The following is a 23,346-nucleotide window of genomic DNA, read 5'->3' as shown; positions in this document are numbered from 1 at the left end:
TGGAGACCCCAGAGGAAGCTCAAAGGGCTGTCCTCACCCTAGAGGGGCGTATCATCACAGGACATTGGCTTTCAAAGAATTAAAAACCACAGAACCACGTAAATTCAGACCCACGTTTGCATACACACAGGCTCCCGTCCATGCATTGGGCTCACCCCGGTGCCCCCCGGGGCTGTGCTCTCGGAACAGGGGTCTCCCCAGCCAGCCTCGGGGGAACCTGTAGAGGGGCTCCGACACTGAGGCCCAGCCCCTCACTCCACCTGGGCTGCCGGGACCTCCAGGGAGCATTTCAGCCACCAAAGTCACCCCGTGAGTGCCTGTCCTTTGGAAACCATCCTGCTATTTTCAGGGACCCAGCAAGGCCTGCCAGGGTGGGAAGTAGGTGCCCCTGGCGGGGACGCTGGGGGGAAGCCCACACGGGGGCACTGAGCACCTGGTCCAGACCATGCCCTGCAGAGGCAGCCTTGGGCGCCTGCGTGGGACAGAGACTGCCACCCAGACCCCAAGATGCCCGACAGCAGCCCCAGGCCATGGGATTGTGGCCAAGACTTCCACTCCTCAGGAAGGAGCACCTTTTTCTAAATGGAAAACAACGTCATTAAAGAGAAAAACCACAGGGAGGGGCTGGAGAGGGAGGAAAGCGAACACTCCCCCATTCTCTGAAGTGGAGGGGCAGCCATTAGTTCTAGAAATCCTGAGGTCACAAGAAGGGTCCCCCGGTCAGTTGCTGGTGGTGGGGGGCCCCCCGGCCGGCCAGACCTCCTCCTGCGCCCACTCACCGGTGGGTACAGCGTGGCCTTGGTGCTGGACGAGCTGCTGGACGAGGCCCCAGTGACGTGGTTCCGGTCGTAGAGGGGCACCCCGCCCCGGCCCCCCATGAGGCTCACCGAGCCCATCATGGACTTGCCACAGGAGATGCCTGCAGGGGAGGGGACAAGGCGGGTCAGGGCCGGGCACACCCAGACATGGCAGCCCCTCCTCAGCTCCTGCTGCCCAGGAGACCCCAGTTCAGGTAAAGTCCTGTCCGAGGTGTGTCCCCATGCAGCTGTCCCCCAGGGATAACTCAGGACACACCCCATAAGAATATCAAAGGTCAAGTTCAAAGAGTTGTCCCCACACCTCCAAGGCCAAAGGATGAGTCTTGGCCATGTAGGTCTCTGTGTTGAGAAGGATTCTGATGCCAAGCACAGGCTCAGAAGAGCCATGATCGATTAGTGATGTCTTGCATGTGCACAATATAGGGCGTGGTAGCCGCATCCCCAATCCACTCCCTCCACATCCTGCCCAGACTATTCTCCTACCGCTGCTCAAGCCCCTGCTCACCTGGGCTCCTCACCTGTGACCTTACCTGTGAAGGGACCATGCTGAGAGCCGCCCGGGGCTATGAAGTTGAGGGGCACGTGAGGGGTCCCGCTGACATACTCATGAGGGAAGGGCCCGGTGGCCCCCGCGTAGCGCTGACACACCACACGCTGGCAGACAAAGTAGACGCCACCCATGACAAAGAGGGAGAGGATGATGCCAATGACTGGCCCGATGGCACTGCTATGGGCGGGGGTGTCATCCGAGGGGGGCTTGGTGATCTCTGCCGGAGGACAGACAAGAAGAGATGTTCATCAGCCGCAAAGGAGCGGCCCTCCTGTGGGGTCAGAGACCGTGCGTCCCAGAATGGCTGGTTCTGCCCATGTCGGCGCCCACCGACGGAGGGTGGGAAGCAGGAAGACGCTGGGGCTGGGGCAGCATCACCCACCCGCTGCCCCTCGGCCTGCCTGGAGTGCCCCCCCCGACCTCGTCCATGTGCTCCTCCACCTCCACCTCCACCTCCTCCTCCTCCTCCTTCACCTCCTCCTCCACTTCCTTCCCCTCCTCCTCTGCCTGGCTAAGCTCTACCTACTTCCCGATGGCCCCTCAGTGGCGACCCCTCCACCGCAGCCTCATATCCATCCCCCTCTGTCTGGGGCCTTCTCAGCGGAAGCAAGTGCACTGATGCTCCCATGTGTCATGTCCCTGATAGAGCTGGGTCAGGAGGCCCCCGGAGCCGGTTACGAGGAGCTGACCACCAAGCCACAGGGGTGGGGCAGCAGGCGGGGGCCCGTGTGGAGGGGCTAGGCTGACGGGGACACTAGGGCCCGGGGCCTTCTCCAGCAGGCTTCGCTGAGCCCCACACACCTGCCTGCCACAGAGGCCAGGAATCCCGAAAGGCCCAAAGTCGGGGCATTATGAGGGGCAGAGGGTGACAGGGCCTGGACTTGGGGGCTCGACCAAACCTGCAAAGCCAGGAGCCAGCTCAGGGCTGCAAGGGTGCAGCCAGGGTCCTTCTGGGCACCCTGTGTGTGGGGCTGCCAGGTGGGGGTGCTCCTTGGGCTTGTGCCACCATCAAGGCCACCTGGGGTGCGTGTAGGCTCTAGCCTGAACTTTGACAAAAGGACATTGACTTTGCCATCAGGTTGGCCCCAGGACTCTGAGGGCAACCCACTGCATGCCCTCCTGCCGGCCACAAACCCAAACAGAGGAAAGCTGCTGGCTCCGGCGACAAGGAGAAATATCTCCTTGACTACTGGGGCCACAGTCATGCTGGAGGCTGGAGACAGACACTGTCGGATTGGACACTGGCCCAGCAGAGGAGCGGGGTTCAGACCCCCAGGGTCCCAGTTGCTGCCCTCTGGCCCCAGGCCACTCTCTGGAGTTGGTACCTGAGGTGCCTGTCCTGGGTTGGCATGAAGGTACAAAAGCACCCAGCGAGTACCCTTGGAGACCCCTCCTCCTTCCCCACTCAGGAGACTTCTCCCTACTGCAGTCAGAGCCCTTAGCCCGGGTCCCCCTGCAGTAAAGGAGTAGCGTATCTCCACACCTGGACACATTCCCACTTCCTGTCTGGGACTCCAGCTCCCTTCTGGTCTGAATCAAAGACAGCCTTTCAAGAGGCACCACCTCCAGGAAGCCTTCCCTAACTACCCCAGCCCCACATCCTCTGGTCCCTGTATTCCTGACTGTCCAGGCCGTGTCACTCAAGGGGCATGCAGCACGTGTGTGTGTGTGCACGTACACATGGCGCCTCATCAGCCAGATGGAAGGCTGCCAGGGAACGCCCCACCCTCACCCCATCAGGGGCCATCTTGCTGCTGAGTGAGGTCTCTGGGCAGATGTGTGACGCTTCATTCCAGCCTGCCCTGGCACAGTCAGGCCCCCACCTATGCCTTCTCCCTATGCTTAGCTCTGTCCCAGCCGGAATGCCACATGACTCAGGCTCCCTCTCCCCCTCCCAGCTCAGCCCCACAGCTGCCTCCACCTCCAGGAAGGCTTCCCTGCCTCCCCCCAAGGCCGGGTACTCCCACCCTCCCAGCCTCCTCAGTCCCGGAACATGGACCCCAGCCACTTCTTCCCTCTCGACCCCACACTCCAGAGGCAGAGCCCAGCCCGGGCGACCTCCAGCGTGGGTGGAAGCCAGCTCACCGCACATGAGCTCGTCGGAGCCGTCCATGCAGTCCGGGAAGGAATCGCACTGCTGCTTGATGAGGACGCACTGGCCACTGGCGCAGCGGAACTGGTTGGGCAGGCAGATGGCTGCAAGGAGGGGCCCTGCGTTCAGAGAGTCTGGAGGGCGTGACGCGGCCAGGGGCACTCAGCAGGTGGCCCCCAACCAGGGCTCCCCGCCCCGATACCCCAGACCCAGCAACCAAGGTCTGAGTTCCAATGCAGACTGGACAAATGGGACCCCTGCGATGAGGGGTCAAAGCAAATCCAGCTTCCCCCTCCCCTGGAGAACCCCTGTCCCAAGGCCAAATGGTGCTGAGGTGGGGCTGGCAGGGCAGAGACCCCAACAGCCCGGGGAGGTATTCCTCGGGCCCCTGCTGCAGGTGAGGCGCACACATGGCCAGGACTAAGGAAGCCCTGCGTCCAGGCCCTCCCAGGTTACGGGGCAGGTGAGAGCCAGCCAGGGGAACACCCACGGGAGTGACCCACGCAGCTCACGGCCTTCCGGAGTAGGAGGCAGACAAAGGCCGGGTACCGAGCACAGCTGCGGCCTCCCCTCCTCTTCCTAGACGCTTGGCCGGAAGGAGTTACAGCCCCACGAGGAAGGCAGCTGCCCAGGGGGCTCAGCCATCGCCCGCCCCTAATACTTGCTATCCAAGCTTCCCACCTGCCCTGTCCTGGGTGTCCCGCTCTGGGAACTGGAGACAAGGGGACCCTGTCCTGGCAACAGGTAGGAAGACGTGCTGGTAACCAGCAGGGGGGGAACCCCTGGACAGAGGGTGGAGGCCAGAGCTGCCCCAGGGCCTGCTATGGGGTCGGGGGTGGCGGGGGCTGCCTTTTCATCAGGAGAAACATTTAGGCAGGAGGGGAGGGAGTGGATAGTCCCTAATCAGGCTCCTGCCATCCTGTGAGGATGTGGCCCAAACACTGCGCTGGGGCGGGGGTATATGGCAGGGCTCAGCAAATTGCTCTGTAAAGAGCCAGACAGGGGCCGGCCCAGTGGTGCAGCGGTTAAGTGTGCATGTTCCACTGCTGCAGCCCAGGGTTCACCAGTTCAGATCCCGGGTGCGGACATGGCACCACTTGGCAAGCCATGCTGTGGTAGGCATCCCACATATAAAGTAGAGGAAGATGGGCACAGACGTTAGCTCAGGGCCAGGCTTCCTCAGCAAAAAGAGGAGGATTGGCGGATGTTAGCTCAGGGCTAATCTGCCTCAAAAAAAAAAAAAAAAGGAGCCAGACAGTAAGTACCTAGACTTTATGGGCCACAGGTCTCTGTTGTCACTACTCAACTCTCCTGCTTTAGCGCAAGACCAGCCACAGACAATGTGTAAATGAACAAGCCTAGCTGAGCCCCAGGAAAACGTTATTTACCAAAACCAGTGGTGGTCTGGATTTGGCCCTCAGGCCACAGTTTGCCAAGACCTGAGCTACAGCCTCCAAGTTCTCAAACGGTCTGCGAGCTGGAAAGACTTAACTGTGGCTTTATAGAAACATCTGGGAGATGATTCCCCAGGTCCTCATCCTCCTCAAAATAGCTGCTCATCATGAATGGGGACGGTGGGTGGTAACCAGACAGCATCTCAGTTATCTAAGATCAGCACCATGTGGCTGTGGCGGAAGCAGCCAGAGGGACCCATTCACAGCTCAGTGGCAGGCACGGGCGGGCGGTGGTGCTGACAATATGTGGCAGGAATCAACGGAGCCATGTCGTTTATAAAAGGAAACTCAGAGAGGGCCCAGAGATGTATGCTTCCCTGTCAAGATCTAAAGGAAGATCCTGCTGGTCAGAGTGGACCCAGGATGACTAAACAAATCTCTGTAACTTTCTGGTTCAACGGGTTGCTAGAAACTACCAAGGGGTAAGCACCCCACAGACGGCTCTGTGGGATTTTGGGATGGGGATTTACTGGGATGTAAGCTACAGAAATCCAGCAGATTTGCCTTGGGTTTCTGTAAAACTCTCCACCAAATGAGGGAAGGAAAGACTAACTCTGACAGTCTGCCTTCAAGCCCAACTGCTTGGCGGGGGAGTCTGGGGGAGGAGGGCAGGGTTTTTCCTCATTAAGCCTAAAACTAACTTCTCTCCCTCCCAAACTAAGGACGACCTGGGGATTTTGCTGGGACTAAGGCTTTACAGTGGCCAGACGGAGGGGAAGGCAGGTGGCTTCCAGGCGCTGCTGCTTCTCCAGGGAGAAGGCGGCCAGGGAGATGCCTGGGTGGGACCTGCTGGGGGTGGGGTGGGGCGTGGCCTCACCAGAGGCGGGACCGTGGGCGTGGCCTCGGGGGAGGCGGGTCTGGGGAGGGGCCAGCGTCGGGGGCGTGGCCTCATCGGAGGCAGGGCCTCACTGGAGGCGGGGCCAGGGTCGGAGGCGCCTCCTGGGTAGGGGGCGTGGCCTCACTGGAGGCGGGGCCTGAGTGGGACCGGGGCCTCGCCAGAGACGGGCCGTGGGCGTGGCCTCACTGGAGGCGGGTCTGGGGAGGGGCCAGCGTCGGGGGCGTGGCATCACTGGGGGCGGGGCCAGCATCGGAGGCGTATCCTGGGTAGGGGGCGTGGCCTCACCGGAGGCGGGGCTGGGCGGGGCCTGGGTGGGGCCAGCCGGGGGCGGGGCCGGGGCTCACCATCGCAGTCGGCCTCGTCCGAGCGGTCCTGGCAGTCGGCCTCGCCGTCGCAGCGCAGCCGCAGGTCCACGCACTGGCCGCGCGCGCAGGGGAACTGGGCGGCCGAGCACACGGGACAGCCCTCCTCGTCGCTCTGGTCGTCGCACTCGGGGAAGCCGTCGCAGCGCCAGGCCCCGGGGATGCAGTCGATCTCCCCAGTGGCGCACGCGAACTGGTCAGGGGAGCACGTGGGAGGCTCTGGGGAGGACAGACACTCCATCACCAGCCGCCCGCCAGCCAACAGCGGGGAGACGAGCTCCATTCACGGGTGCTGTTCCCGGAGTCTCCACTCCTGAGTGTCCTGTCCGCTCTCCCCCTCCAGTCCCCTAGCCCACAATGAAGTCGGCGGTGATAAATGTTTGCTGAAAGAAGCCATCAATTTTCTTTTTTCTCTTTTACTGTGGAGGGAAAAGGGGCTGACTGGGAACCTGAGCATTATGCAGCAGGCAATCCACCAAGCAGAACAGAAACCATCTGGGATGGGAATCCGGCTGGACCGCTGAGAAACCACTGCAGACGCCCTCCTTGGGGATCCTGATCACCCTTGCACCAGAGGGAGCCTCTGCCTGCCTCAGGACCCCCCACAGGCATGTCAATCCCATGCATACAGTCTGTGTGCACGTTGGCCTGGCCACGCCTGAGCAGCCACTGCCCCTGTCAGGAGGTGGAGGGTCAGAAAGCAGGGGTCAGCACCCAGACCTCTTACACATTTGGGTGGCTGGAGCAGTGGGGCTGGGATTCTGTGGGTGGCCAGCATGCCCCTGGCCACACGGGGGCTGGTGGAGGACCCGGGCACCTCGCGGAGAAGTAGGCTAAGGAAAGGCTGGAGGGTGAGGATACCATAGGAGAGTGGAATGGGTGAGGAGGATGAGGAAGGCCCCCCGGTGGAGGGAACCATGTGAGGCTGGGAGGGCGAAGGACAGGCCATCTGGGGCAACCTTATACCAGATGACCACAGCAAGTCACTCCACCCCTCGGGGTCAACTTCCCCAGCACAGGCCAAGTGCAGGTCAGACGCGCAGCAGCGCTCAGTGAATAACGTCACTCTAGGGGCTGGGACGCAGGTGGGGCACGGTCAAAAGGGCACGGCAGAGAGAAGCGAGAGGAGCCCCCCGGCTTTGGGCTGCCCCCATTTCTAAGGGCTCCCATCACCATCCCTTCCCTCCTTTGTGTGGAAAATCACAGAAAACAGGCCGGCCTCAAGGAGGAGACTGCTGGGAAATCAGCCCGAACTTGCTTTTAATGTTTACCAACAGTCCTCAACACCCTTGAAACCTGATGACGGAACAAAGAATTGATTTCCTGCTGTGACGATGCATGGAAGCTTCTGACATTTGGAACCCACGTGCCTCCCCAACTGCCTGGTTCACGCTGAGCTGAACGGGGACATGAGACTGGGGAGGGACATGAACAAGATGAAAAGAAGGCTGCTGTCCCCACTAGGCTTGGCCACCTAGGACATGCCAGGGACAGCAGGAGCCGGGCACCTGAGGTGTCTGAGCTGATCCAGCCATGGATGTCTGCACGCTGGGCCACCAAGGAAGAACATAGCCTGATGCCAGCCATGGCCACGCCCCCTCCTGAGCTCCAGTCCCAGAGGCCCTGTGCCCTTGAATGCTGTTTTAGTTGACTCCCCAGCCAGGAAGAAGAGGGCCCTGGCCCTCCCGTGGGGCCAGCTCTGACTTTCCACAGGGCCCACAGGCCTAGCAGCCGTGTCGAGGGGGCGAGGTGGGACCGGTGGGGGTTGGACAGCCCTGGAGTTGAACCAGGCTTCCCTCAGCAGCTGTGCAACCTGAGGAACCACCTACCGCCCAGAACCTCCATGTCCTCGTCCCTGTCATAGAAGCAGCCACTGTACATCACAGGCTCCTCACGAGGGGTAACTGAGATGGCATAAGAGTGTGTGAGAGTGTGTGTGTGTGTGTCCGTGTGTGTGCACATGTGTGTGCCTGTGTATGCACATGTGAGTGTGTCTGAGTGTGTGTCTGTGTCATTGTGTGCGTGTGCATGTGTGTCTGTGTGTGTGTCTGTGTGTCTGTCTGAGTGTGCGTGTGTCTGTGTGTGCACACGTGTGTGTATGTGTGTGTGTGGGTCGGTGAGTATGTCTGTGTTGAGTGTGTCTGTGAGTGAGTATGCGTGTGAGTGAGTATGCGTGGCTGTGTGTGTGTGTGAGTGTGCATCCGTGTGAGAGTGTTGTGTGAGTGTGCGTGTGTCTGTATTGTGCATGTGTGTCTGTGTGAGTGTGTGTCTGTGTCTCTGAGTGTGCGTGTGTCTGTGTGTGCACACGTGTGTGTATGTGTGTGTGTGGGTCGGTGAGTATGTCTGTGTTGAGTGTGTCTGTGAGTATGCGTGTGAGTGAGTATGCGTGGCTGTGTGTGTGTGTGAGTGTGCATCTGTGTGAGAGTGTTGTGTGAGTGTGCATCTGTGTGTGTCTGTGTGGGAGTGTTGTGTGAGAGTGCGTGTGTCTGTGTGTGTGCATGTGTGTCTGTGTGTGAGTATGCAGTGTGGCTGCGCCTGGCTCGGGAAGGGCTCACACAGCGTTGGCGGGGCGCTGCGGAGAAGGCTGAAGCACCAGGCCTGTGCCTCGCCCACCTGGCTCCTGCCACTCCAGGGGAGCCCATGTTGTCTCCAAAAACCTCAGCAAGGCCTTCACCGTCTGTGAACCCCGGAGAAGTGGCCAGGGAAGAATGAAGACGGGTACACAGTAAATACACACCTCTTAGGCCCTGAGGAAGGGGTCTGGCATCCTCGAGTCTGGAGGGTCAGAGCCCAAGGGGGTCAGGGGCGACAAAGGAGCACATCCTTGTGTGGAGGCCCAGGGCTGGGGCCCAAGAGAGAGCTGAGCGCTCTGCGCAGCTCTCTCCACAGACCCTCTTTGCCAGGGCAGCTTGGACATCTGTGGGCACTGCATGGCCACTCTCAGGCCACGAAGCCATGTGAGCCCTGCGGCTGGAACTTGGAGAAAAGCCACCAGGAAGCTCAGGAGGGTCAAGGTGGCTCTCACTGGGGGAATGCCACAAAATGTCCCCTCTGTTCTTGGCCAAGCTTGAGGTGCAGAGTGTGAGGCAGGGCGGGAGAAAGCTCCAGAAGGACAGGCCCCATGGTCCTGCTCTTCAGGCACAGGATAAGCTGCTAAGAACAGGTGTCCACGTACTGACGGGGCATGTGCTGAACATCTGCTGTGTGTAGGACACTATGGGTGTCGTGGGGGGCAAGAAGAGGATGAAGCCTGACCCCCAGGAGCTCAGAGAGGAGAAGGGGAGATGAGAGGATCCAAGGTCACCTGGGAGGGCCCCGGGGCAGCAGAGAGGAAGCCCAGGGAGTTGGGTTTCATCATGGTGATGATGATGATTGTCACTTTTTATTACTGCCATCCCCATGATTAATAACAGCTGGCATTCCGATGTGCCATGCATCAGGGCCCACATGCAGAGCTCTGTTACTTAACGACCATTACAATCCTGCCAGGTAAGCACTCTCAATTTCTCTCTTTCGTAGAGGAGGAAACGGTGGCTCAGAGAGGGCAAGTGACCAGCCCAGGACAGCTCAGCTGGGAAGTGGCAGAGCTAGGATTTGAACCCATGCAGCCTTGGTGGAAGAAGAGGGTTAAGGGTAGAAGGCGAGGAAAAGACGGAACTGCAATAAGAAAGAGACAAGTCCACTTCTGGAGTTGAAGACTTCAACACCCTTGTCAGTAAATGACACCTCAAGCAGGCAGGCAGGAAGGATATAGACAATCGAAACAGCACCATCAATTAACTCCATCTAATCGACATTTATAGAATGCTCCACCCAACCACAGCAGACGACACACTCTCCTCAAGCTCACATGGAACGTTCACCAAGACAGACCACATGCTGGGCCGTAAAACACACCTGAACAAACTTAAAAGGCCAGAAATTATACAATATCTGCTCTCAGATCACACTGGAATTAGGTTAGAAATCAGTAATAAAAAGATAGCTGGAAAAACCCCAACTATTTGTCGATTACACAACACATTTCTAAATAACACAAGGGCCAAAGAAGAAGTCACAGGAGGAATTTGAAAATATCTGAACCAACTGAAAATGAAAAAACAACTTATTGAAATTTGTAGGATGCAGCAAAAGTAGTGCTTAGAGGGAAATTCATAGCCCTGAACGCATCTATTAGAAAAGAAAGAAGGACAAATGAACAGATAGTCTGATTTGGAGACTAGATGCCACAGGGACCATGATTTTAAAAGGATGCTGGACAGAGACCTGGCAGGCAGAGAATCAGGCCCCTGTCCAGCACCCCAACAGAAAGTGCTGAGGTCACACCTACCACCACAGGTCAGCAGGTTCTGCAGGAGCACGAGGTGGACCGGGCATGAGCACCTTGGCGTCCCGTCACCCTTGGCAATGCAGATGTGGGAGCAGCCACCGTTGTCCCGGGCACATGGGTGGGCCGCTGCGGAGACAAAAAGAGGGAGGGGGTCAGGCTCTGCTTCCCACCTCAGGACTGCAGCCTGGAGGGTGCTGGGGATGAGGGCCAGGCGAGAACTCACAGGAACTGGCGCTCCTGTAGGCCAGGCCCCTACAGATCCTCCTACTTAATTCTCAAGGCGGCCTGCAGCGTCTGTTACTATTGACACTGCATTTTCGACGTGAGGAAACAGAGGCCAAAAGCACTTACAGAATTTTCCCAACATCATACCCGAGCCCGTCTGCACCGGCTCCCACTGTGCCCACACAGTCGCTCTACACTGCTTGCCTCTCTGTCTCTCATGGTGTAGCGGGCTGAGTGGTGACCCCCCAAAAAGATACGTCCATGCCCTAATGCCCAGGATCTGTGAATGTGACCTTATTTGGAAAAAGGGTCTTTGCAGATGTAATCAAGTTAGGGATCTCAAGATGAGGTCATTCTGGATTATCCGGGTGGGTCCTAAATCCAATGACAAGCATCCTTATAAAAGACACAGGGGAGAGGCCGTGCGAAGATGGAGGCAGAGACTGGAGTGACGCAGACACCAGGAATGCCTGCAAACCCCAAAAAAGCAGAAGGGGCAAAGACCTACCACCCCCTAAGGAGCCTCCAGAGGGAGCACAGCCCTGCAGACAACCTGACTTTGGACTTCCGGCCTCGAGACTGTGGGAGAATACATTTCTGTTGCTCTAAGTCACCCAGCCCGTGGAGATTTGTTAGAGCGCTGCAGGTGTGTTAGTGCCCACCTGGCAATTAAATAGCAGGGCGCTGATGCCCTGGAGAACTCGCATGTTTCACTTCAGCCAACCGCATGTGCCCAACCCCTGACAATAGGAAGGAGCTGGGAGGGTGGCTGGCCTCCCTCAGGGGAGAGGAAATGGCAGAAAAGGCTTCACTCCCCACCCCCGTCCCCAAAGACAAATCACACAGCTGTCCCTCCTCCACCTCGAGGATCAGGTGTTTTAAAATGACAGAAGTCAGTGCCGGCCCGGTGGCGCAGCGGTTACGTGTGCACGTTCCGCCTCAGCGGCCCGGGGTTTGCTGGTTCAGATCCTGGGTGTGGACATGGCACCGCTTGGCACGCCATGCTGTGGTAGGCGTCCCACATACAAAGTAGAGGAAGATGGGCATGGATGTTAGCTCAGGGCCAGTCTTCCTCAGCAAAAAAGAGGAGGATTGGCAGCAGATGTTAGCTCAGGGCTAATCTTCCTCAAAAAAAAAAAAAAAAAAAAGACAGAAGTCATAGTTTAGAGTAGAGGTCAGCAAACTTTTTCTATAAGCAAGAAAGTGATTAATTTTGGCTTCACGGGCCAGATCACCTGTCACAACTCTTTAAGTCTGCCAGCTGCAAGGCAAGGCAGCCACGAATGACACATAAACCAATGGGCAGAGCTGTGCTCCAATAAAGCTTTATTCACAAGACAGGTGACGTCTGGCTGTGGCCCACAGGCCGCGGAGTGCCACCCCTGGTTTAGGGTTTAGCTGTGGGATCTTGTGGGGAGGCAAGCTGGGTGACCCATGTCCCAAACAAACATGAGAGAGCTCCCCTGAGGACTTCCCGCCCTCCATGTCACCCCAGATACTGCACATTAGTGTTCATGGGGACATCCTGCTTTCCAACCTCAAACCTGCTCACTAAACGTTTCCTGGCCGTCCTGTCCCCTCTGTTGTAGGAAGCTGCCGGCCAGCATGCCTGGCCTTTTGCCAACACCAGCAGGCGGCAGGTCTGGACACTCACAGGCTCCATGTTCACCATTCTGACCACTGCTGGTGATTCTGAAGGGCCGTGACACCCAGGAATCCATGACTTTGCTGAGCATGGTGTTCGGGGCCATGCAAACACAGATGTTCTACACCATATCCTTGGGGTGCCTCTGTTATCTGGAAGCTGTATACCCAGTGACTTCACTTATCCAGGACCCAGCTGAGAACCCACAAGGACGGATACCAGCCGCCCAGCAGCCCACGCAGAAGTGACCGTCGCTCTGTGTTCGCGGTCACGCCCTGGCTCTGGGCAGGGAGCCCGACCTCCCTCAGATCCACGTGTCTGTAATTCGCACACAATTCTACTGAACTTGGTTGCCGATTTTTGCCTAACCCACCAGAGGTGAGCCAGACAAAAGCCCAGTGGCTAAAACAGGGGTTCTGGCCCCCAAATCCGAGCCCTATCCTATTTAGTAGCTGAGTGACAGGGAAGTTAATACCCTTTCTGAGCCAGACTTTCCTCAGCTGCAGAACAACCATCGTGAAATAACATACGTGATGTGATAATATATGGAGCATGGGGCCTGGGAGGCAGCAGTCAGAACGTTGCGTGGCCACGGAGGGAGGCCAAGGGCAGAAGCTGGATCACAGAGAGAGCAACATCTGAGCCAAGCAGGAGCCAAAGAATGAGCTGGAGTCACTCAGAGAAGGAAATGGAAGGTGATCAGAGAGAAGGACTCTAGGGAGCAGGGACAAGGCCAGCGGGAGGCCGAGGGGCCAGGGGAGGCTGGCAGGGCAGCTCCCAGGTCCTCGAAGGCAGGCAGCTTGAAGGCGGCCAGACGTGGGCATCACAGGACAGGGACAGCAATGGGCCTGCTTACTGCTCTGTCCCAGCACCAGGCACTCGGCTGGCGGCCCAGTGTATTTACTGAACTAAGAGCAGGAAGACAGAGAGAGATAGGCAGATGTTACACACGTGGACAGCCACATGTGGAGGGGCTGGAGGAACCAGAACTCCCCCTCTCTCAAGGCAGTGGGCACAGCCAGGCTGGAGCAGGAAGATTCCTAAAATGCCCCCCAAATTTCCCACCCTAATCCCCACACAGTGGATGTGATGAGCTACCATGCCCATGGTTTGTGACCTTACACGGCAAAAGGGACTCTGCAGATGTGATTAAGGTTGCTAATCAGTTGACTTGGAATTAATGCCAAGGGAGACTACAGGTGGGCCAGATCTAATCAGGGGGCCCTTGAAAAGCAGAGCAGGTCCCCCAGCTGGAAGTAGAGGAGGAAGTCAGACAGGTCTGGATGTGTCACTGAGTTGGGGGGAGCACGGGGCAGGACCTGAGGGTGGCCTCTAGGAGCCAAGCGCCATTCCCTCTGGAGGCCAGAAAGAAAACAGGGCCTCAGTCCTACAACTCTCACATCGGCCCGACCTCCTGCTTTCTCCAGGGGGCCGGGTTCAGGGGTCGCTGTGCTCTGCAGAGGCCCATCCTCCCCTGGGGGACCCCCGCACACACCGCTGCCCACCACCCACGTACAGAACTCCTCCAGGCTGACGTCCTCCACAGCGTGGATGCTGGTCAGGTGGGCGACACGGCCCTGGACGCGCGTCCGCTTGTCCCCGGTGGTCTTCTCCACACGCTCGATCATCTGCTGCTGGCGGTCGATCCAGTAGAGGTGTTTGCCCAGCACGGTCAGGCCCATGGGCTGCACGATGTTGGCGTCCTCTAGGGTCAGGCGGTTGGCCCCTGCAAGTGGGACAAGTGCCCCCTGAGTGGCGGTCAACCTCCAGAGCTCTGCCCATACCTGGCTCGGGAGAACGGAGGGCTGCCCAGGAGCCTGGGGGTTCCGCGCCCTGGCTGGAGCAGATCTGGTATCAGCCCTCGGACAGTCCTGCTCCTAGTTGCACTGGCCTTGGGAGCAGGGTCATAAGTGCCCACTGGGGACCCCAGTCACTAGCCCCCTACAAGCACAGTGCCTCCCCTCCCCCCACCGCATCCCATAACAAGGAAGAAGGCACAGACTCCCGCTCTTGTCCAGCCCAGCGGCCTCCTGGTCTAAGGTGGCCATGGCAGAGCAGCCGCGAGCATGGGCACCGGAAGCAGAGGGGTCAGACTCCTGCTCCACCCCACGCTGTGGAATCCTGGATATCTCGCTCACCCTCTCTGAGCCTGCTCTCCTGCCTTTGCCCCTCGGGGACCATTTGGGACCTACATCCTGGAACTCGCAGGTAGGACTACGTGTGGTGTACATAAAACCCCAGAACAGTGCCCACTCACAGTGGGTCCCTGACAAACGTGGCCGCTGCCCCCGCCATCAGTGATGACAAGGAAGACTGGGCGTCCCCGGGAAATTCAGCCGGGGAGAGCTGCCGGGGGACTCGACCACCGAGGAGGCCCCAGGGCGCCTACCTGACAGGTCACAGCTTTCGATGCGCTTTAGGTCTGCGTCCACCCAGAAGAGCTTGCCCAGCGCGTTGTCCACCACGAGGGCCACGGGGCGGATGAGGCCTGTGGTGAAGAGGACCTCACGCTCGGTGCCGTCCAGGGCTGCGCGCTCGATCTTGGCGGCTCGGTCCTGCATGTTGGTGAAGTACAGGTACCTGTGGGAGGGGAGCGGGTGAGGGGTGCGTGCCACGTCCCGCCAGCTCCTGAGCCAGGGGGTCGCCTACGAAGCACCAGGAAGACCAGCCCCTGACTCTGCAGGCATCCAACGGGGCTTTCGAAAGTCACCTGTCACACGGCCCTGGCCTCTCGGGGCCGGCCCCGGAGGTTGAAAGGTCACGCCCTGTCCTGGGTTAAACAGTGTCCCCCAAGAATTCACATCCAACCAGAACCTCAGAATTTGACCTTATTTGGAAACAGGGTCTTTGCAGATGTAATTAAGGATCAAGATGAAGCCACACTGGGTTAAGGTGGGCCCTAAATCCAATGAAAGTGTCCTTAAAAGAGAGAGAAGAAGCCACACAGAGAAGAAGGCAGTGTGACAATGGAGGCAGAAAATGGAGTGCTGTGAACACCGGGGTCCCCAGAAGCTGTGAGAGGCAGGAAGGGTCCTCCCCAGAGCCTGTGCAGGGAGCGCAGCCCTCCTCACTTGGCTCTGGACTCCAGCCTCTGGAGCTGGGAGAGAACAAACATCTGCTGTTTTGAGCCCCTCAGGGTATGGTCATTCGCTGGGCAGCCCCAGGGACTCGTCCTCACCCCCGACCCCCCACAGATGCTAAGAAGTCCCTGCTTCTGTGCAGGCCAGCTTCGGGGGCAACTCATTCGGGCCCCGAAGCGCCCCCTGACATAACCAGGGCTCCCGCTCGCCGAGCCTCCTGCACTGTAGGAGCTGGGATGTCATCCTCACTTTTTCAGACGAGGAAACTGAGTCCCCAAGAGGTCAGATCACCTGCCTAAGGTCATACAGGCAGTAAGTGATGGTGTCAGGATTGGAACTCGGGGCTGCCCAGGCCCAGGACTTGTGCTGGTTCTAGCTGTCCCTGGGCATGAGCTCCACAAGCAGGGCCCCCAAAGTCTGATTCCCAACTTGCACGTCAGCCCTGCAGGTCCTTGAAGATGGCCACCGGCTCCTGCCTCCTGCTCTCAAGCCTTCGGGGGCTCGGCTTCCTTTCTGAGCCCCCCTCCCACGCCAGGGGCGCCCTTAGGGACCCTCCAAGGCTGTCAACGTGTCCTGGCTGCCCTCCCATCTATCAGAGAACCTGAGGGCCGACGGGAGAGCGTCAGGGACCTTCACAGAAGGAAGAGGCTCCCAGGAGTCGAGGCTGAGCCCAGGAAGGTAGTGAGCTCCCCATAGTGGACTATGTGCACATGAATACCCAGCCACCACCTGGCATGCTATGGAAGGGATTTTGTATAGGGTTCAAGTTTGATGGGGATGGCACAAAACCTATGAATTAGAATTTACACCCTTTCTCTGTCTCTCAGCAACTGCCCCCACCCCAACCCCATGCTCTCCCTGTGCTCGCTTCCCGTTAAGGCCACCCCTCTGTGTCTCTGCCTCTCTGCTGTGACTGTGAATGAGTCAGCGCTCCACGCCCTGCTCTGGCTGCCATGGCAGGACGCTGTGGAGCTTCTGGTTGACTGGAAGGTCGGGGGTGGAATGCCTCCCAGCCCCAGAGGCTGAGCCTCAGGGAGGGCCGCCCGGCACGGTGCAGCACCCCACCCCACGGTGCCCAACGCCACTTCAGCCTCGCACCCTCGCTCAGCGTTGACGACGATGGCCCTCGGCTTGTCGCGGTCCCCACGGAGCACCACGCCCATGGCCTCCCCGTTCAGCCGGTGGACGTTGATGGTGTTGGTGGCCTCGCAGGTCCAGAAGAGCGTCCGGCTGTAGATGTCGATGCTGAGATCGTGGGGCTGCCGGTCTGGGCTCTGGCTTTGGCCAGGAGAGGTCAAAACGAAAGGCTGCAAAAGAGTAAGAAAAGAGAACCCGCTACAGACACGGAAGGGGACACAGGCCTTGGTGTGGGTGGCCCCACAGTCAAAGTTCCACCCTGTTTGGGGACCTTTCCTTTTAAACCAGCTCTTGTGCACCCGCCCACTTGAGAGTGAAACAGTGATTCCAGAAGAGCTCATGCCCATGAACCCAGATCTCAGGCCCACCCATCAGTGCCTTCAGCAGCCTGCTGTCCGCCACCCACACTGGCGGCCTCGTGCTCTCCAGGTCGTGCTGCACACAGAAGGACCACCTGACGGCTGGGCAGTCACCCCAGGACCACGGGCCCTGCCCAAGACGTCGTCGCTCTCTTTCTCGTTTTCTTGGACCCATGCTTTTGTGTTAAGACCCTAAATCTTATTGTTTTTTAAATTTAAGGATAGAGGGGTACAGGACAGAGGTTCACTCTCACAACCCTCTTCCCGAGGGAGAGAGGCCAGGGGCACATGGCCAGGGGAGGGTGCAGGGCCAAGGGTACAAGGCCAGGAGAGGGTACAGGGTCAGGGAGGGCCAGGTAAGGGCCAGGAGAGGGCACGGGAATGGCCCGCAGTGCATTTGGGAGCACAGGGGCCCGCCGCATCTCTCGGCGGCAGTTTTCCCTCTCACATTTTGTGGGTCTCCACCCCGGGAGAGTCTCCTGGGAGCTCTGTCTGACTCCACGCCAACTGCTGCATCTCAAGGACAAGCCCTGGCTTTCGGAGCCGCTCAGAGAGAATCCCTTCAAAGGGACCCTGCTTCACAAACTGATGCAGGAGAAGGGGAGAGCCCAGCGTTGTCCCCCACAGAAAAGAAGCCTGATTCCCTGGTGCTCCTGGTCCCTCTGGGTTCCCCTGAAAGACTGCATTCAGGTCTCCGGTGACCTGATCTGGCACAAAGGGGCCTTCCCCAAGCTCCTGGGCAGCCGCTCCCAACGGTGTGGATCACAAGTTCCTTCCTCTGAGAAGGGGAATCATCTTAAGATGATGCTCTGATGACAGCTCGTTGCAGGCTTTCTTTATCTACCTCTTGTCAGCAGTTAATAAAATGAGAAATCTCCCGGCAGACGAGAGGGGGCTTGCAGCCAAAAGGAAGCCCTCTTTCCCAGGCCCAGCCTCTTGGACCCAGCTGGAGAAGACCCCCAACCCCCTACCCACCACACACACACACAGCAGCCTCTGGTCCAGCCCTCCTGGCCAGCTGGACAAGTGTTACTCATGTCTGCAGGTAACAATATCCACATCCCCGAGAGCTTCAGGCCCTGAGAGCCAAGCGTCAGCTCCAATGGAGCACATTCCTTTCCCTAAAGCCACAGAGCTCTCTGGCCACAGACCACAGCCCGTGCAGCTGTCGCGCTGGGAGTAAAGCAAGATTTCGGGGACCCCCGGCCGGAATCGGGACCCCTGTCGGGGGTGGGTGTGTGTAGCCGGGCACAAACCAGATTCTGGCATAGTCATCAGAATGACCAGCTGAAAAACGCACATGGTGTGGAGCGACAGGCGGCCCCGCCCCTCCCCGGGCAGACAAAAACAAGGAGACAAACTTTCCCGGCTGGCCAATTCTACAAAACCCGAACTCCAATTTTATGTTGAGGTTTTTTTTTCTTTTGCGGGGGGAGAGGAAGATGGTTGCCGAGCTGACACCTGTGCCAATCTTCCTCCGTTTTGTATGTGGGACGCCGCCACACCATGGCTTGATGAGCAGTGTGTAGGTCCATGCCCAGGATCCAAAACCACGAACCCCGGGCCACTGAAGCAGAGCACGTGAACTTAACCACTACACCGCCGGGCAGCCCCCACGAACTCCAACTGTGATGTGAGTAACAACACGCATGCCAATGCAGAATTTCTTAGGAGGATCCTATTCAACACCACAGCCAACACCCCACTCTCCTCACCGGGACAAAGGGGTACTGAGCAAGTGGGGATGTCCCCAGCAGCGTATTCACCACGGCACAAAGATGGATGCAACACAAGAGTCCATCAGTGGATAGACGGAGAAGCAAAATGTGCTGTGTGCACACGGTGGAATATTACTCTGCCCTAAAGAGGAAGGAAATTCTGACACCTGCTATGACACGGATGAACCTGGAGGGCATTAGGCTGAGAGAAATAAGCCAGACACTAAAGGACAAACACTGTGTGGCTCCACTTCCAGGCGGTCCCTAAAGGAGTCAAATTCACGGAGACAGACGGGAGAATGACGGGAGCCAGGGACCGAGGGAGGAGAGAGCGTGAGGAGTCTGTGTTTCCTGGGGACAGTTTCAGTTTGGGAAGATGAGAAAGTTCTGGAGATGGATGGTGATGATGGCTGCACAACAATATGAATGTACTTAACGCCACTAAGGCGTACAGTTAAAAATGGTTAAAAGCGTGCATTTTATGTATATTTACCACAATTAAAAAAAACCCAAAAAATTAAATAGAAAAAAATAACTGAGACAAGCAGATAATAATTTAAGACATCCTTCTTGGGGGTGGGGATGGCGTCCCTGATAAGATTCAAAGGCACAGCCACCAGAGGGTGGGGCTTGGCAAGGGGCGCGGGGATGTTTTCTGAGTTAAGTGGAAACCCAGAAGCTGTTCCGAAAGGTCTTTTTCTTCAAAGTCTTTCTGCCCCTTTTGCCTCTCCCACGAGACTTTAAGGCAATTTGCACCCAGTAGCTCTCTCAGCAGGGAAGCCACCGCCCGTCAATTAGCACTTCCCGTTCTCCAAAGGACTTGGAATGACGGTCACCTGCGTGGAGCAGAGCGGGATGAAAGGAATCCATTTCCACCATCCCCGCCAGGCTCTGCTCCCACAGAGAGATGATCACAGCTGCCCAGACACGGCCCGCTACCATCAACCCAGGACACAGACCTCAAAGGACGCCTTGTTAACCTCACATCGCCGTTGCCGGGATGAAGTCTTCCGTGGAAAGCGATGCCCAGCCCACACAGACAGCACCAGCGCCCAGCCCAGGGTAGGAAGAGCCAAATCGACTTTACAAGACACGAAAATCAGCTGAAAAGTCTCCCCCACGGGCATGTCTCTGCATCCCTGTTCTAACAGTATCACGGTTTCCCAGAGGACACAGCTCCTGCCCCGACCACTCGCCCGAGAAAGAGACCGTCTGGTTCTGTGGTTTCTGTGAAAGGAGCCTTTGGAACTGGAGTGACGGGCCGGGCACGTCCCGACTTCCATGCGAATGGAACACCGGTCCCAGCTCCCGGCCACATGGAGATGCCGGGAGTGCCCGAGGCCGCGGCAAGAATGTCCTTTCTGGAGTAGGTCTCAGGAACCTGACTTGGAAAAGCAGTCAGTTCTGCTGGAACGCGCATTTTGAAAACACGTATTTGTTCTGAAGCAGGGACGTATCGCGACAATCAGAGCACGACACGGATTTCGCCTCTGCTGCTGCGGTTTCCTCCGTGAGAAGCACCTGGTGAGAGCAGAGAACTGCCCCGGGCTGGCCTCGCAGGGACACACACGTCCACCTCCTCCGTCGTCCTCCCCAGTGCCATCAGACGCACCCGCCACACTGGGGTCACGACCTTCCATCCCATTGCAGACAATCCTCCTTCCACCGTTTCTCAGAAACCCACAAGCCACAACCTTCCGATGCCCACGTCCTCAGCCAACCTCGGGTCTTCTCGAGGTAAAGCGCCACACTCCTCGGACCATTTAACATGCCGAAAGCGGCTCTGCGTTCCTAGGTTCCTTCCTTTTCTCCTAACGTGTCACTGACAGAGTCTGAGCACCGGCCGCCTGGCCCCCTCTTCCCATAAGCCCTGCGGTTTGCACTGTGCGGTTTTGCACAGCGTGGTAATTTTTAGGAACATGTGTAGTGCACTATAGCAGAGCTGACTACACAATTCCTATGAAATGAAGGAAAAATCTAGAATTACCAATAGCAACGATCCGTGCACAAAACCACTGTGGAAAGAAAAGAAATCCTTGGGGGTCCTCCCTCCCGCCTCTGCTCAAACAACCGTAAAATCCAGGTTCTCTGTGATCCCAGTCTAAGGGGTTCCCACTGCTCGGGATCAGACCTGCAAGGACAGAACCAGAGCCCAGATCATCGTTTACCCCAAAGCGTGCTCTGGCGGCACCCCCTCTGCTAAGAAAAGGGGGCAGCAGCCTGGAAACCGCAGGGTGAGCTCCCCATGGAAGCGCCCCCACGCCCCCCACAGGCGCACTTGCCTGGGTCCCGTCGTCCTTGGCTCGCTTGATGTTCTGGCGCCCGTCCACCCAATAGATGAACTTGTCCAGTGGGTCATAGTCAATGGCCTTGACATTCCTCAGTCCGTGCAGGGGCAGGATGAGATCCGGGCTGTGCTGGTCGTCGGGGATCATCCGGCTGATGGCACATTTCTGGCTGAACAGCAAGAAGGTGGTGGGTGCTAGAGGGAGGGAAAGAGATGGGGGGGGCCACAGGTCAGCATCCGGGCGCTGAAGAGGGAGCTGGAGGGACGGGCGCATTCCACTTTATGGCAAAAAGTGGATCTTTAGATGGACCCACTAGATGTGCACGGAAAAGAGGCGGGAAGGACATAAAGCCATTTCTTGGGGGTGGACTATGGGGAATGCTATTCTCCTTGTAGATGTGTCTCCATTGTTCCAGTGTTTAATGAGTGCATGTGTTAATTTTTAAAACAGACATGGATTTATTTCTAAATTATCAAGACAAGACAGAAGGAAGGTACGCTGGTGAGCTCAGACTCCCACCCACAGATGTACTCGGAGCTCGGGGGGCCTGTGTAATCTGCCATACGCTCACATGTGCCCAGCTGAACTGCCGAACGCCGGCGAAGTAAACAGTGACACCGGGAGGGGACCCTCCTCGGGGGCGTCAGTGAGCAAAGCTGCCTGGGTTCAGAAACTGTGTCACTCAGAACGCGCAGGAGGCCCCTGGTTGCAACCGCTGTTAGAGTTACAGCTGGGTGGCGTGAAGCCAAGGATGGCCCCAGGTCTGCCAGCCGCTGGAGCGAGACTCAAGTCACAGCATCCCTCCGGCTGGTGGGTTACCTGCACCTGCGCTCAACCCCTCAAGGTTACGGCCGTCAGGGGGCGGGGACAACAGGACCAAAGGGAGCCCAAGAGTGGGGTGGCCCAGCCTGTGGCCCCAGGCCCATCACGTACAGCTCAGGGCCTCAAACAAGCCCCTCAGCCCATGGAAATCTCAAGTTCCTCACGTGCACGACCGGGATGCAGAAGACCAGCCCTCCTAATGCCCAGGGCTGGGCGAGGCTCAGACGAGGCCCGGATGACAGACGGCTCATCACTGTCAGGGCTGCGCAGAGGCCGAGGTATGACGGCTCTCTGCCAACGTCACAGGAGAAAAGCCAGCCGATGGACACACCTGTTCTCCCCGGGGGGCCCAGGGGCAGGAAGTTCCCAGGCTCTCTGAACTTGACCTTTCTTGTGGAAATGAGAGCAAACAGGCCTAGCAAGGCAGAGGTCAGTGTGAGGATTACTCAACTGGGCATGAGGCCACACGGCAAGGGGTCAAGAGCAGGCCGGCGGGAGCCAGCCTGCCTCCATTCAAACCTGGTTGGAACCTTAGCAGCTGTGTGACCTGGGGCGGGTTACTACGCATCTCTGTGCCTCAGGTTCCTCATCTGCAAAATGGGGACAGTGATACTCCCTACTCTATTAAAAAAGCACTTAGAGGGGGAGAGACCAGTGGCGCAGCGATTAAGTTCACACACTCCGCTTTGGCAGCCCACGGTTTGCTAGTTCAGATCCGAGGTGTGGACCTACACACCGCTTGTCAAGCAGGCGTCCCACACGTAAAGTAGAGGAAGGTGGGCACAGGTGTTTAGCTCAGGGCCAGCCTTCCTCAGCAAAAAGAGGGGAGGGTTGGTGGCAGATGTTAGCTCAGGGCTAATCATCCTCCAAAAAAAAAAAAAAGGCACTTAGAACAATGCCCTGGCTCTTTAAGTGAGTGCTCTCTCCCAGTGACCAGTTTTCACATTCAAATATCCTCCCATGGAACGTTCTAGCTGAAGGCTTGCCCCATCTACTTGTGTCTTGATGAAGCAACAGGTCCTCCACTTAACCTGGGCTACCAGGGAGCATTATACAGCATGTGCAGTGCACAGCCTGCCCAACCGTCCAAGTGCACCAAGGCATCCCCAGATAAGAAGCTCCTTTCCACCGTCCCCCCCAACAAGAGCCAGCCTGATCCCGTGTCGGGGTGAGAGGCAGGGGGAAGGCGAGGCACTTACGGCTACAGTTGCGGCTACTGGGGTCCAGGGTGTAATGTGAGGCGCAGCTGCAGCGGTGGCCACCAGGGATGGCGAGGCACAGCTGGCCACACTGCCCGTTGTTGTGCATGCAGTCGTTGAGGCCGTCCTGGCGGGAGGAGTGGAACACCAGGATGTCCATGACGAAGTCCAGGTGGCCCTGGATGAGGGTGCGGTTGCGGCCATTGGTCTTGTCGGCCCTCTCGATGCTGTGCAGGTTCCAATCGGTCCAGTAGATGTAATCGCTGTACTGCGTCAGGCCGAAGGGGTGCGGGAGGTCGTCGGCGATCACAACCCGCTCCTGGCCTGCACGGGGACACACGGCACAGTCACGGCCACAGCAAGGGCGCCCCATGGGGCCAACCGCTTCAACCTGCAGCCTGGAAACCTGATCAGAGCCACAGAGCGTTC

At 58.1% G+C, this 23,346-nt stretch overlaps 1 protein-coding gene across 3 annotated transcripts in view; it reads right to left on the bottom strand.

Moving 5' to 3' along the window:
- The window catches only part of LRP5 (LDL receptor related protein 5), a 107,588-nt gene that overhangs the window by 5,455 nt on the left and 78,787 nt on the right, over positions 1-23,346 (bottom strand). Inside the window, exons 12-21 of one of the 3 annotated variants that reach the window (XM_070230237.1) lie at positions 22,918-23,241; positions 20,891-21,090; positions 16,493-16,701; positions 14,704-14,894; positions 13,831-14,040; positions 10,445-10,570; positions 6,097-6,333; positions 3,454-3,594; positions 1,349-1,585; positions 780-919 (exon numbers count right to left, since the gene is read on the bottom strand). In XM_070230237.1, the coding sequence (XP_070086338.1) occupies positions 780-919; positions 1,349-1,585; positions 3,454-3,594; positions 6,097-6,333; positions 10,445-10,570; positions 13,831-14,040; positions 14,704-14,894; positions 16,493-16,701; positions 20,891-21,090; positions 22,918-23,241 (2,015 nt within the window). The remainder of the gene's footprint in view (positions 1-779; positions 920-1,348; positions 1,586-3,453; positions 3,595-6,096; positions 6,334-10,444; positions 10,571-13,830; positions 14,041-14,703; positions 14,895-16,492; positions 16,702-20,890; positions 21,091-22,917; positions 23,242-23,346) is intronic. The other 2 variants (XM_070230236.1, XM_023654608.2) reach the window with 2 other exon arrangements.

Source organism: Equus caballus, chromosome 12, assembly GCF_041296265.1.
Source record: "Equus caballus isolate H_3958 breed thoroughbred chromosome 12, TB-T2T, whole genome shotgun sequence".
Lineage (NCBI taxonomy): Eukaryota > Metazoa > Chordata > Mammalia > Perissodactyla > Equidae > Equus > Equus caballus.
This window is presented reverse-complemented; position numbering and strand designations above follow the sequence as displayed.